Raw genomic sequence first — 14,945 nt, 5'->3', positions numbered from 1 at the left:
AAATAAAGTATTGGCGAATTAAACTGTGCTAGCTAGCTCTTATAAAGTTAAGATAGTTCACGTTACACCTGGAGTCCTTTTGACCAACTCTCTTAAATTCATTTTAAATCTAAATGGTCTACAAAAATCAAGTCTTCGTCTTCATGCTTTCTATTTTTCATCTTCTTCCTCCTTTCCATCTTCCTCCTTCATCTCCTCCACCTTCTGTTCTTCCTTCTTCTTGTCCTCCTCCTCATCCCCTTCCGCCTCCTTCTTCTCTTCTTCCGTTGCAAGTAATTCGTCCCGCCAGGCCAGACCACAACTTCTGACGGGCCGGTTTTGGCCAGCATGTTTGACACCCCTACTCTAGAGGGTCAGGGCGGGGCTGAATCCTATCCCCGCTGTCATTGGACAAGGAGCCAATCACAGAAAGGCAAACAACCATTCACACCTATGGCAAAATTTGACCCCTTGACCCCTTGCCTTTGGACGATGGGAGGAAGCAGGAGCTCATTCAAAGTCCACGCAGAACAGCCCCAGCCGGTCGGCGGGTTCGACCCTTGCTGCGAGGCGTCAGTGCTAACCGCTGTAACTGGTATCATAGTCTTAATTCACTTATAACGCTTCTTTAGCTCCTTCGTGTCTGCAGTTCAGACTGCTGTTTTCCTTCCTGTTTGGAGTTTAAATGCTTTGCCCACGGTGCTGACGGTGATCAATAGTCGTTAAAACTTAATCAAAAAGTTTACCATGAATTTACAGACATCTATCACTGCAGCATTTTCATGCTGAAGAAATTCTGTGGATTTGAATCGGACCTGTAAACGTTTTACGTCTCAGCTGTGTTAAGTCGCACTAAATCTGTCTTTGTGTTCGGATCTTATTGTCTCTTGGCTCCAGATGGAAGATGACCAGATCACCTACTTCCTTCCCATTGTTTTCAGGCAGCTCGCACGCACCTGTCCTGTCACCTTGCACAGTGTTTTGTGCCTCACATCTACTCCCCCCGCCAGGGAGTCGGTCCGACTTCCACCGTCCTCAAAAGATTTGAAACAGAAAGTTGGTCTGGGGTCTGTCAAAGATCTGCTGAGACAATCAAATCGCTTGGACGGGCTTTATGTGATGATAAACAGAAGAGTAACAGTAGTCATTAGAGTGCACATTTTTATTTGTTATCGACTGAAACACTCCCCATAATGAAATCCAAATGACTAATTAAATAATTTGGTGCCAATTTCAGTGTGAAACTATGTTGTCACTAAATGTCTGGGTTTAATTCCAGCTGTTAAGATCCCCTACAACTTTTATTTCTGTCTCTATACTGTCCCTCAGTCCCATTTTCTGCATCTTCACATCTATTTACCTCCCTTCTCCTCCTCTTTTCTAGTCACATCTCCTCCTTCGACTCCTTCCCTCGGCTGGATCCGCCGCCCCCGTCGGGGAAGAAGCGTCTCCCTCGAGCACTGAAGACGACCCAGGACATGATGATCTCCTCTGACCCCGTGGTCTCCTCCCCAGACCCAGCAGACGCTTCCTCCTTCCCCTCCTCCCCCGACAAGGCGCCTCTCATCATTAAGGAGGAGAACAGTGAGGAGGAGGAGCAGAAGCAGGGCAAGAAGGAGGTGGAGGAGAAGGAGGAGGAGGAGAGGGCGACGGATGTCACTCTGTCACTGGCCCCAGAAGAGAGCGAAGCTAATTCAGAAACAAGTGGCACCAACGGCAAGGTGGAAAGGGGGATGAGTGGAGCAGAGGAAGAGGTGGAGGATGGGAGCAGCGAAGGAGGCGTGGAGGAGCATCAACACCACCTGCAGCTCTCCGTTCCAGACCTCATCAACAAAGATCTCCCTCTGGAGACCAGGGCCAAACCCTACGATGTGTGGCAGAAGGCGCCGGGGCCGGACTCCCGGCTGGCGTCCACTCCCCGCTCGGGCAAAACTCCATGTCGCATCAGCCTGGGCGAGGAGGTCCTGCTGGGGAACGGCGCCCCCTGCAGTAAAGGCACCGGAGTGAGCGCCGACGACGCAGAGCCTCATCCAGACCTGCTGTCTTTTGAGTAGCACGCAGGGCCGCTCGGCGTCATTAAGATTAAGGAACTTTTATTTTTTTTCTTTTACCCTAGAAACGTCTGTGGAAGTAATTCAAACAGACTGCAATAATTACTGCGGATCAAATATTCACTGCCACTTTTAAATATATAACGCGCTCCGCTGCTGCTCCAGGCTTTAGGAAAAGGGAACATGTGCTTCCAGGAACGAGTGGGCTGGGGGGGGGGGGCCTGATCTGTCGCTTTTTAATAACTTGTCATCAGCTGTTTGGATGTGTGGACGAGTTCAAAGGTCACGGTAATTAAAATCTGACCTTCTAACACGGCATGTCAGACACTATAAGCTTCTTCCGAACGAAAACGAGGAACGGACGATGGTCGATGAACATTTTTTGGTTCATTTTAGTAGAATTTTAATCCAAACTGTAAAAGATTCTGACTTATTCACGGTGTATTTCTTTAGTCTTAGCTCTTAGTGATGCAGCGACAACAACTTTATGTAATAATGAATGTAATGAGTGTGATGAAATATCCTTTAAATGGGCTAAAAATGTCAAATCATGTTAGAGATGTTCTTATTGCTAAAAAAATCTACATGAAGTTAGTGAAACAACAACTTTCTATCTTTTTAACATATTTTTTTTATCAGTATTAAGTTATTATATTATTGCATTTGTTATATTAATGACATTTTTCATCTATTTAAAGAGACATTTCATTACACGTCAGTCACAAATCACACAATAGCTGCTGCAATGAAGCCGGTTCGCAATTAATACGAGTGCAGCTTAATCTGGTTATATTTACAGCAGCATAACCAGATTAAGTGTCTAAATGATGGATCCTGTGAGGAAGTTTTTATGAAAACACCAGACAGGCAGGCTCAGGAGAAGACAGCGGCGAAGAGGATGGAAAGTGAATGGAAAAGGATGAAAGGATGTGAAAGTGTTTTAGAGATGGAAAAGTTTAGGGGAAGGTTCACTTTCAGTTCGGTCGAGAGGCAGCTTCTGCCGGAACGGGACTGGAAGCCTTTTGACCTTTCAGATTCACCCGTGGGAAATCATTTCTGACCCGGTTTTGTCGAGCACGACTTGAAGCCGCCCTGCAACTTGACTTGTTCCCTCATACACAAGCCTTTAGCACAGGCTGTGACCCTCATAGTGGCTTTTCTGAACGTGGAAATCTGAGCTGGAAATTGGAACATTTGTCAGTAATCTCTTTTAATCAGTGTGCACGTCAGATAAAGATGTTTTTTTTTTGTACTTTGAGCACTGGCCTTTTCTTGGCTTTTTATACATTTATTAGACTGTTCCAGTAAAGAGGGTTTGACCTGCAAACTGGACCTACATCAATGCAGGATTATAGCGTCAGTTTGGTGCATCTGCTCAAAAAAACATTTTTAATCAAATTTATGAATGCATTATTCAATGAAACACATTGTAAACAAGAAGACTGTGTTTGCCAAATATGAGGACATGTAAAGCCGATGTTAATCCACTAAATTCATGCTTAAAATCCTGCAGTTTTTCCCCCATGCACCAGTTAAAAAACGATGAGTTTCTGGCTCTGGGTCCAGACTCGTAACCTAAGAAAGAATGAGAAGGGCTTCAAGTTGTCTTCTTGCTCTGGCTGAACTGAAAGTGAATTCTCATTACACCCCTGAAACCTCGACAGAGAGTCCAGACAGACATGCAGACAGATGTGCAGACGGGGCAGCGTTTGGGGGGCGGGCTGGTGACAAGTAGGTTTTGAGCTAAAGGGAGAAAAGATAATGAGCTGTCAGCAGAGAGAGACGAAAGAGGTGTGTTTGACTCGAGCACATCGTTAAGTGACGAGAAAGACCAAAGACAGAAATCAACTTCTCCATCAGACGGCTTGTTTTTGTCTCTTCTTTTATTTCCATTTCATCTGCTCATGAAAAAAGAAGTGAAAACCAAAGTCATTTATGAGAATATTTTTAATATTTTATAATCATTTCTGACCTAGTAGAAAAAAAGACGCTGACTCAGGTGAAAGGATTATTTTAACACTATCAAAAGCTGAAAGATGTATTTTTATAACACTATTATCTGTGATTTTAATCTGTTGATTTGTGTAGCCGCATCCCAACACAGGTCACAGTCCCACAAGATGAAAATAACCTGTTCTCCTTCCACTGTGTTCCTCTACAAGCGAATCCTTGTAAAGGGATTTGACGACCTTAGAAAATAGCAGCGTGTTCCCAGAGGACACGGGGACGGACACAGAGCCAGCTGTAGTTGCGGTCAGTTCATGCCTGACAGAATGGGTGGAATGTGGAGCCGGACTTCGTGAGAGAAAGGAAGCTTTGTCTCAGCCCGTCTCTCTCTGGGACGTTACCGTACATACAACCAAACTACAAAACAACCAAGGTCTCCCACAAAGGTCAAAACCGAAATGACCAGAAATGGTTTTCTCATTAGTCCCACGGGCAAACCCATAGAACTCACTTGCTGAAAGTTTGGGGGATTATTTGAAAAAACAAATAGTTTGCCTATTTCTTTAACACAAATTTGAATTCGGACGAAGTCCTTCTTGATCAACGTCAGTGTCTATTTTTCAGAGAACAAAACGCAGAGAAATAGCAGGGATTTAGGAGTTCAAGCTGCTCTGATGCTTAGAATAATTATCATAAAAGTAATTTCACAGTTTCTGTAACTCATAAGAAGCTAAATATTTAGAAGATTGGACAAATTGACCCTTTATATGTGTGAAAATAATGACTTTTGTGCAGTTTTAACAATGAAAAGAATAGTTTCAGTCATGCTTGAAAATAGGATTTTGAATATGCAACAATCAGACTTTAACTCAGTCATCCAGGTCATGGTAGATCCAAAAACAAAAAACTGAAACAAGGGCAACTGGACTTGTTGGCCTTCTTGAAGATGTTTCCAAGTAGATGAACCGAAGAAACTGTGTGAATGTGCGTCGAAGCATCTTCAAGAAACCCAACAAAGTCGAGTTGGTTCGTGGTTTTGAATAATCAAAGTTTAGGACCTCTGTACACCTTTAAGTGTTATTTATTAAGTCTAACACTTGGAACTTATCATAAGTGCATATATTTAATCGGTTTAATGGGACAAGCAGCATTAGCAGAATCAAACATTACATTTTATGAGTCTGGGAGAAACAGAAATCCCTTGTAGAACAACCAAAATGAGCCCTTTGTGTTCAGTTAGGACCCCCTTCGCTGTCGTTTGAGATGGTTCACAGGTGTGGGGGTTCAGGTGATAAGCCCGTCGTCAGTCAGCGCAGATATAATTGCAGGTATCAGAGAGGTTTCGACCTTCTTTAAACAAAACCAAACTCGTGATCAGGCCGCTGCTTGTTTTCAGAAAGTAACTCTATGTAAGGCTTAAATCATTAGTATAAAGAAGATATATATATATAGAGAGAGAGAGTAGCTTGACTTTAATAAAAACCACTAAAGTTGATTTCTTGTGTGTCTGCTGGGGAAGGGACAGCTGTGTACAATTTTTCTGGAAATATTCCGCCTGCTCTTTTCTGTGAATATGCAAACGTGGCCGTGGCTCTAACAAATGAAGGAAAGTGATTTATTTTGATATTCGCTCATAGATTCTAGTTATGCGTTATTTAGCTCCCTCGGAATTTCATTATAGAAAAAGAATTATCCTGTTTTTGTTTTGTTTTTGTTTTTTTGATGTTTCTTGTTGTTTTTTTTGTAAAGCTGATCGATGTAATTACAGGAAATTATGACGAATGAAGGAAGCTGACCGCTGCACATGAAGGGCTTTTTGAAAACAAGGGACACATGGACGGCTGAAGCAAACCGGGGACATTTTATTGATTATTATTGATTATACTTTAAGGTGTTGCTTTTTCTTTTTTTTTTTAATGTAATGAAAAATCAAAATGACTCTGATTTTTTTGCATTTTATTTTCCTAATATACCTTTTTTATAATTCCTGCAATGACTGTAATCTTATATGAAAAAAAATCTGGAAATAGATCTAATTATGAACTTTGTTTTGTCTTGTTGGACTTTTTTTTTCTCCGTGTACAACAATCATCTCTTCATTGGGGAATATTCTGGGGGGTTTTATTCCTCCTGCGAACTTCCTGTTTTTACAGAGTCAGTTTTAGCAGTTTTTAGCTCCTTAATCTCTCTGTTGAGTATAGATGTGGCCTTTTGAGTCTATTTCCAGACACACAGTAATGGCAGGGATTCAGGCGACTAAGCCGTTCATCTGTGTCTGTCCTAATTCTTGGAAGTCCAGCTCTTCCTCTCTCGTCGCCTCGGCCTCGTGTTCCGAGACGAGCAGGAATACGACGGAGGACGAGTCTGTTTACCCAACATCGGTGGTGTAAACAACCAATCAGCTCAGACAACTTGCTGTTTAATTATTCAAAAGTGATGCATATATTCATTCAGCGGAATCTAGGCCTGCATGTAAAATCAGTTCACACAAGTTTCTGTATTGTTTGTCTCGATATGAGTTTCTAATTTGTGTAAAGAAGTGTTCTCTGCAGATGTAAGGACTCATGTTGTTCACTGAACATTTAAATTTCCCTGTGAAAACTTTTCAGAGCAAATCTCGAACCGAGTCGTCAAAAAGGGGTGAGATTTCCCGGCTCTAAAAGCACTGGATCCTACATCTCCCATAATGCAATTTGACAGCATATTTCATTAGACATTCCACAGTGAAATCGACCTAATCTTCAATCCTGAACCTTACAATTTTACTAGAAATAAAATAAATAAATTGGTTCTACTACCCCACCTTGAACCCCACCCCCCGGATGGGAGGGGAGCCAAAGTAATTGAATTAACACCTAAGAAAACTTCTTACCACATGATATTTTTTTCAAGAGTACATTTCCCGTTTTCATGTCTCTTTTTTATTGGTTATAACATCATAGTGATTGACTGCTGCTATGAAATGCAATAGCTGCGAATGCACCTGCAGACCCTCGCTCAGGAGAGTGGAGAACACTGAAGGACATTTACTTACTTTAAAATGTGATTCATCTGTTTTTAAACCAAATCAGTTATTGCAGTAGATTCAAGTAGATCTTGACTGTTTTGGTCTCCAAGATGCTAGCTGTTCAATGTGAAGTTCAGCCTATGATCACATTTGGGACAAGCAGAAGGCCTGACCTCTATGCCTTTCCCCACCACAAGATGGCAGCATCTACTTGTTAGCATTTAGCATCAATTTTAGCATTTTTTTCTGCAGATGGAGGGAGCGGCGACCCTTCATCTATATTTATGTACAGCCTATGGCCCAAGTAAAATCATTAGGTTTACTTGAGATTTAGCAAACCTTGACGCAGCTGTTTTCACAGGTGAAGTCGTACTAATCATAGCAATAAATTAATAGCCATCAAGGCTATTAATCCCAAAGGGATTTGTTTGGTTTCCTTTCTTAAAAGGACCGTTGCATATCATTCCCCTCTCTCCCCCGTTACAGCTCCTCTCTGTATCTCTTCTACCACTGACAAATAAATGCGGAAATGCAAAAGATTAAAGTTATAAAAAACATCGCTTGCTGAGCAGAAAAGGACAAAAAAAAGTGTCAATTGTATGAGTTTCGGGGAGAGAGAGAGATCTGAAAAGAAAATTAGGACAGCAATCAGAGCTGCCACCACAAACAAGCTCTCGAATGAATCCCTGTCGGAGTGGTATGGAAATTAATATTTGCATGTTCTCGTCTCGGTGATTGTAAACAAGAAAAAAAAAAAAAACATTCAGAGGCTATAATGATCATAAAATGTACATTTAATATATTCCATTAGGAGACAGCAGTAAAGTCTGCTCGATGACATGCAGCGAGCTCTCATTTACATGAGGAGGTAAATGTCAAACTGAGGAAAGGATGATGAGCACTGTCATGATTACAGCATTTATTTATTTTTTTAAAAGCTATCCATCATTTGACAAGTAAGCTGCACACAGAGGAGAGGAGATGAAATAAGAGACATCTGCAAAGCAGGAGGAACTCAAAGATAAATCCTCCTACCTGATCACCATGACCTTTCTCTGTGTAGATTTATGGTGTAGGCTCAAGGCTTACTTCTCCTTTTAGGCAGCATTATTAAAAAGCTGTCTGAAACTTTTTATTTAAGCTTCTGTTTGGTCTTATGTTTATTTATATATGAGGCGATCTCTGTCAGAGTTTGTAGTACTTTAAAGTGGTTTCATTTGGTGTGAAACCTTTCAGCTATTAGTCTAAGCTAACTGAGCTAATCTAATGTTAATTGTGTACGTTTTATCGTGCCTTTATGAATGTAATATAATTTGCATCACTATTCAGGGCAAATCTGCTGATCATCACTTTACACTTCATTTTAAATATTTTAACAAGCTAATGCTAGAAGTCGTTTTGCTGTTAGCTACATTACTGACGTAGCTAACAGTTAGCCTACTAGCAGTTAGCCTAAAGGTGGAATAAACTAATTGGCCTGTTTATTATTTCAGTGTCTAGTTTGTGTGTTTCAGCCTGTTTTTTAGTAATGTGTAGGCCTCAGTCTGCAATGAGTAAACATTTTGAACTTAAGAAAGTTTTGTGTAGCCAGTTAGCAAAAACCTAGCGAGAAGTGAAGAGTGCATTTGAACGGTGCTCTCTCTGGTAAGTCCAAGTTTACAAACTGCAATCTATTTGCTAAGATTATTTTTTTTTTTTAAATTGTGGATGTGGATGGTAAGTTAATATATTGTAATTTATGCTGTTAACAGCCTCATCCTTTTACTTTGTTATGATTTTGCATTTCCTACAGGTTGATAGCTTGCTAAACTACTAGCCTCGGTGGTTTTACACCGTTGCTAGGCAACTGTTGTCAGGACTTAAAGCAGACGTTGTCTCTTGTACGTAAAGCTTTTTGTGTTCACGACCTTCCTTGTCGTAACTGGGCGGTGCTTAGCTGGAGGCAAAACAAGACTAGCTGACTATTATGTTGTGTAGGCTTATTTCTCACAATGGTGGTAGGAAACGCGATTTTTTATTTTTTTTTTTAATCTAAATATGTATGGTCGCTGACTCTCCTGGACCGCGAGTGTTACTTGACAAAGTCAACATTAATCGACGGGATTTGATTGGCTGAAACAGAAAACAAACCTGCACCGGGTTTGGGTTATTGTGAACGGAACCAACGGCTACTAGCATGGCTAGGTAAGTTAGCTACTCTATTTGTCAACCATCAAGTTAGCTACATACGTGTTATATATGGCAAAGAGTCTAGTGAAATGTTGTTAGCTGTGTTATCTTTAGCAAAATATGAAGTAAATGAAAATTGATTCTTGTTCGGTGTTATTGAACTTTATTCCAAGTCATTTTACTGTATAATTTAGAAGAAAATTAATGAGAAAGTCACCCAACCTAAAAGCGTCCTGACAGTTCAATTTCTTATTTTCAGTCTTAAAAACCCTTTCCTCTATAGGTTTGCTTAAACATTGTCCTGATTCTTGTTCACAATGACCCTGACTATAACTGTTCAATATTTCAAGTCATTTTACTGTATAACTTTGAAGAAAATGAATGAGAAAGTCACCCAACCTAAAAGCGTCCTGACAGTTCAATTAACTATTTTCAGTCAGAAAATCCTTTCCTCTATAGGTTTGCTAAAATATTGTCCTGATTCTTGTTCACGGTGACCCTGACTATTACTGTACAATGGTTCATGACATTTTACTGTATAATTCTGAAGAAAAATACTGACAAAGTCACTCAACCTAAACGCATTTCAATTTCTTATTATGAAACGCTTATAAAACCCTTTCCTCAATAGTTTTGCTAAGATATTGTCTTGTTCATAGTGACCCTGACTATTACTTTATAATATTTCAATTAATTTTACTGTAAAATTTTGAAACATTTAGGTTATATTTTTCATATCTGAACCAGAATCTACCAAATAAACATTTTTGTTGTTGTTGTTGTTTTACTTACGGTACGTAAGTACACAAGGTGACATTTTTAAATTCAAGGTATATAATATTGGTATTAAGCAGCGTTATAATCTGTGGTTGTCAGCTAATCATTGCTCTGTTTACATTAACATTTGAATTCCACTAACAATCAGAATAAAAATGACCCATACTAGCTCCTAATAATCCGTAGTCAGCAACATATTTCAGTTTGTTTAGAAACATCCGACCAGTTTTGGAAACCTGAAAAATGGCTCCGGTGGTGCAGGTTTTCTGAACTTTTATGCAGCTGATTCAACATCTCTGATTGCTGAGATTCCAGTTTTTATTTCTACAAGTCCATATAGAGTGTAAATAGGTTTCATACAAATAACTACTTGTGTATTTTAATGACTGTTTTTGCATAGAACAGTCATGAGGAACATGCATTGTTCATTATATATGAGGCAGAGGAGGTTAGACTCCATCTAACCAGTGAACACATTTATCTTAAGTCCCATCACACACAACACCACACCTATAAATGTTTTGTCATCCTCGCTGTGTCTCTAACACGCCGGCAGCACTCTGGACCTGCAGGGGAAACCATGTGTCTGCCGACGCATTAGTCAATGCCAAACTGGCGGGATGGAGTTCTTATCGGGTTTATTGATCGGCCTGGGGAAAGATTACAGCTCTGCCTTTGTGTGCGCGTACATGTGAGAAGAAAGACAGCCAGCGACGACTCTGTTTGTTTGACCCATTCAGGCGGCACAAAGCCTCAAAACTGCTTCAGCCACACATGAAATCTTATCATGAAAGCTGCCACTTAACACAATAAAAAAACACCTGCACAAAGCACAGCAATACAAAACTGTTATGCCATTGAGACTTCACATGGTAAGAGAGAAATTGAAAGAAATTACATTAATTTTAATTAAGGAAATGTATCTGTTGGTGTATTTGTGCTTGTATTTTTATTCCTGCTTTGCTTTGATTGTTTATTTCCTCTTTGCAGGAGAACAGCAGGAGTCCCTTGTGGTTTTCCTTCATTTCCTTTCAGTCTCTCGGGGCTGATGACGTCTTCCCCTGGTGTTTACTTGACTTTGACTCCTGTTTTTTGTTCACTCATGACTGACCAAAAGACACAACACTGGAAGTTAGGTGGAGTACATCTACTTTACAACCTCCTCTGTCTTTACCTCGGCTATTCATCCGTCCATCCGACTGTCATCAGGGGGCCATTGCAGCCTTTCAAAGCCCAGACAGGGCCTCCTTTATGGTAGGAGACTGTCAAAAAGTGCCCTCTAAAACAGAATGGGAGTGGCAGGATGTATAGGCAGAAGGATAATCAGACAGACGGGCTGTTAACTGAAGCAGTATTTAGTCTGTGTGTGAAGTGAAACAGGCCACCGGAGGCTCCTCCGCTGCAGAAGCTGTTATTCTAATAACCTATTAAACCCAGCGATCGTTCTTCAAAGCTGATTTTTTTTTTTTTTCCTTCAGGGAAGAGAAACAGAAACCTATCAGACAGCTAGAATGGTTTAATTTGTTTCCAGCTCCAATCAACATCTTATTTAGAGTCAAGCTCCCTCTAGGGGGGAAAGTGACAGATTTTTCCGTTCATAAACAAAAAAAAATAAATAAATGAAAAAGACACGAAGCCTAAATTAGACTGAATGCATTATTTTATTTTCCATTAAATGTGCTTCCCTTGAGGTTAGAGTCAAAATAATCAAGTGTCTTACAAGAAACAAAAATAAAAGAAGCATCACGTGGAGCAGCGTTAAGGGATCAGGCAACTCTGAAGGTTTTGCACATGGAGGAAATTAAATGCTAAATTCTGCAGAACAGAAGTGTTATGTTCCTTTGCACCCACACTGGGCTTTGTGTGGTGCATGGGCTCGATTCCCTTACCTGTAACCTGCATTTGCATATTTAGTGAAATACACAATTCATTTTGTAACACTGACATTTGAGGTCCTTTTCCTGAGCTGTTATTTGGTCTCCTCTCATGAGGCTTCTTGCAACATCCCAAGTCAAGGTGAATTTATTATTAAAGATAATTATCTCAAGATTTGAAATATCTTAATGACATGTTCACGTCCCACCGAACCCACGGCTGAGGTGCCTTGAGCAAGCACCTAACTGCCAAACTGCTCCACAGGTGGTAGTCCACTGCTTCAAGTACTAATGGATGGGTCAAAGTTCATCTCTTTGTCCTCAGTTTGTTACAACATGTGGGTTTACTTGTTAGAAATAAAGAAGTTCAGTAAATATTACGTTTATAAATGTTCTCTCCAGCAATACCAAGAAAGTCTACGTACATAATGTTCTAGACTAAATGGTTCCATCTAGTGGACGCCTGGAGACATTACATCTTCAAATAACCAAAATAGAATCATATAGACTTAGACTTAGATAAACTTTATTGATCCACAAGTGAAATTGCTTGCAATATATATTTTTAAAACCCAAAAAGCTATTGTGCTAAATAATCAGTAAGTGTTGTCTCAAATGCAGAGAGTTGAGTCCAAAGTCAAGACTTGAACTTGGAGCCACAACTTTAAGTCATTATTTTAGATTACATTACAGTCTTCGTGGGTTTGTGTGCTTTTTCAGCGGTGGAAGAAATAAAGGAATCATTTGTATAAGTGAAAGCACTGATACAACAGTTAAAATAAATAAAAAAAGTTCTTAATATTATGTCTGAGATCACTAAATCGTCTAAAGAAGATTTTACCAGAATGTTTCCAACCTTAATAACCGGAAGAAGAAAAAAACAAAACCAGACGTATTGTTCTATATTATTTTGTTTTAACTTAATTAATCTTTATTTTTTCACAAAATAGTAAGTAATTTCACCCTTTTCCATAGCTTCACAATGTTTTTATAAATTAACCTATGTGATAAACTTTGAGGTAAACATCTCCCTTTTGATGAGCTGACTTTACTGAAGTGTTTTGGGAACCACTGATGAGCTTAATTTTATTATTTTATATGGTATGTGTTTAATGTAACAATAAATGCAGAATCAATTATGTGACGTTCAGTATTTCCAGTTTGAACAGTAATAAATTTCACATTTCTTTTTCAGTTCCTGATATAATTTTTTTCCAACCTGCTGAAGGCGCAGTTTGCTGCAGTTCCGTCCTCCGCCAGCAGGGGGGCGGTCGAACACAAACGTCGCTCTTTCCTCGTCCTCCTGTTTCTTCCTCGTCGATCCCAACTTCCTGTTTCTCCAGCGAGCACATCAGGTGAGCAAACTGTTAAGAAACGGATTTTTATTGGAGTAAATGTGGAAAAAAGTGAACTAAACGTCGTGCTTTATTGTGTTAAACTTTATATTTTTGTGACTAAGCAGCTGTTAAGCAACTCTGAGTGTTTAAACGTGATGTAAATGCGAAAACCTCAAAATAACAATCAGTTGCTTTCAAAAAAAAAAAAAAAAAAAGTGATGGCAGTTTATTGCCCTAAAATTGTTTTAAAGTCTTTGACTTTTGAGATGCAAACCAGAGGGTGGGGCATGTCTCTAAAAAATGAACAGGTGGAGTCCTTTCACTGAAGGTTTCCAGCTCCAGCAGTATATTTCCTTCTCCTGTTGGTCTCCTTACTTACACCCTTCTGTTTATGCCCCTAATCTCTAACTGGGATTCATCATCTCCATCATCCACTGTGAAATGATGCTCTGTCTTAGTCCAGCCCAAGTCTTTGTCCTTATTTCCCTCCTGATAAGATGTTTAGAGACGCCGCTCGTCCTCTGAGACTCCACCAGACATCTCCATCTGCTGACTCTGGATCTGGATCTGTCAGTGAATAAAGCTTCCTGTATTGATCTTCCGACGGAGCTTTGGATGCAGCCGATCCAGTTTCCACAAAGTGTTTTAGAGCCCCATGCGCTGCCCCTTTAGAAACCTTCAGTCTCCGTGATTTGAAGCTGAGAAATCCTCTCTTTTCGCTCACAATAACAAACTGAGTTCTGATGCTGCTATGCTGATTAGTCAGCAGACATGTGTAAAGGTTCTCAGTCAACCTGATCATGATTCATTAAGAAAACAACTGGACTTGTCTGGTTTCTTGGAGGTGTTCCAACATCATCCAAGTATCCATCCATCCAGTATATCTGTGACCTTTTAAGTCGCTACTGTCCTTCTAGGCTACTGAGGTCTTCCTCACACATCTTCTTTCAGTCCCAAATGCAATCCTAAAAACTAAAGGTGATAGGGCTTTTTCTGTTGCTGCCCCTAGACTCTGGAATAATCTCCCTATAGAAATTAAGTCCTGTCCCACCATCACTAGTTTTAAATCAAATTTAAAGACCCATCTATTTTCTTTGGCCTAAAATGTCCATTAATTTCTCCCCTTGTTTGTTTATTTATCTTATTTCTATTTCTTTTCAGTATTATATTAACTGGCATCTTTAGCTTTACTGTACATCTTTCTCTAGTAGTAATAGTTTCAGTAACCATATGTTCTTTTATCTACAATCATACTCTGTTTATTATTATTATTATTATTTTGTATTTTCATTTATTTTATGTTTTATTTATTTTATTTTTTGTCATTTATATTTTTGTTTTTATTACTGTATATATTTTATTTCTGTGAGCACCTTGGGTCAATTACATTGCGTTTAAGTGTGCTATATAAATAAACGTGACTTGACTTGACTTGACTTCTGAAAAAAAATAACTTGTGGGGATTTTGGGTTTAAATAGGAACATCATGTCAAATTGGACATGATGTTCCTATTGACATCGTCTCCTGAAGGTTTCACCACCATTCACACTGGTCTCTGGCTAATAAGAAGTCACTAGAGCATCATTCATTCAAGAAGAAAACAGGAAGGGAAATAAATAAAACAGTAAATATTTTTCATTTTCATGTTCCTTTTCCATTTCCGTTTGCATTATCCATTTATTTATTGTTTTATTTATTTAATCCACATTATATTTCCACATTTATTTATTCATTTGTTTCCTTTATATTGCCACATTTATTTCTTTATTCTTTTACACATTTTTTTATATGGCACTTCTAAGA

At 39.4% G+C, this 14,945-nt stretch overlaps 1 protein-coding gene across 1 annotated transcript in view; it reads left to right on the top strand.

Moving 5' to 3' along the window:
* Positions 1 to 2,088, top strand: part of LOC311490481 (carboxyl-terminal PDZ ligand of neuronal nitric oxide synthase protein-like) — a 201,652-nt gene extending 199,564 nt beyond the window's left edge. The window contains exon 13 of the mRNA XM_084547974.1: positions 1,364 to 2,088. Within this exon, the coding sequence (XP_084404100.1) occupies positions 1,364 to 2,033 (670 nt within the window). The 3' untranslated portion in view covers positions 2,034 to 2,088. The remainder of the gene's footprint in view (positions 1 to 1,363) is intronic.
* Positions 2,089 to 14,945: the final 12,857 nt, after the last annotated feature.

This window comes from Chelon labrosus, assembly GCF_963514085.1.
Source record: "Chelon labrosus genome assembly, chromosome: 7".
NCBI lineage: Eukaryota > Metazoa > Chordata > Actinopteri > Mugiliformes > Mugilidae > Chelon > Chelon labrosus.
The sequence above is the reverse complement of the archived record's forward strand: the minus strand, read 5'-3'. Positions and strand labels throughout refer to the sequence as shown.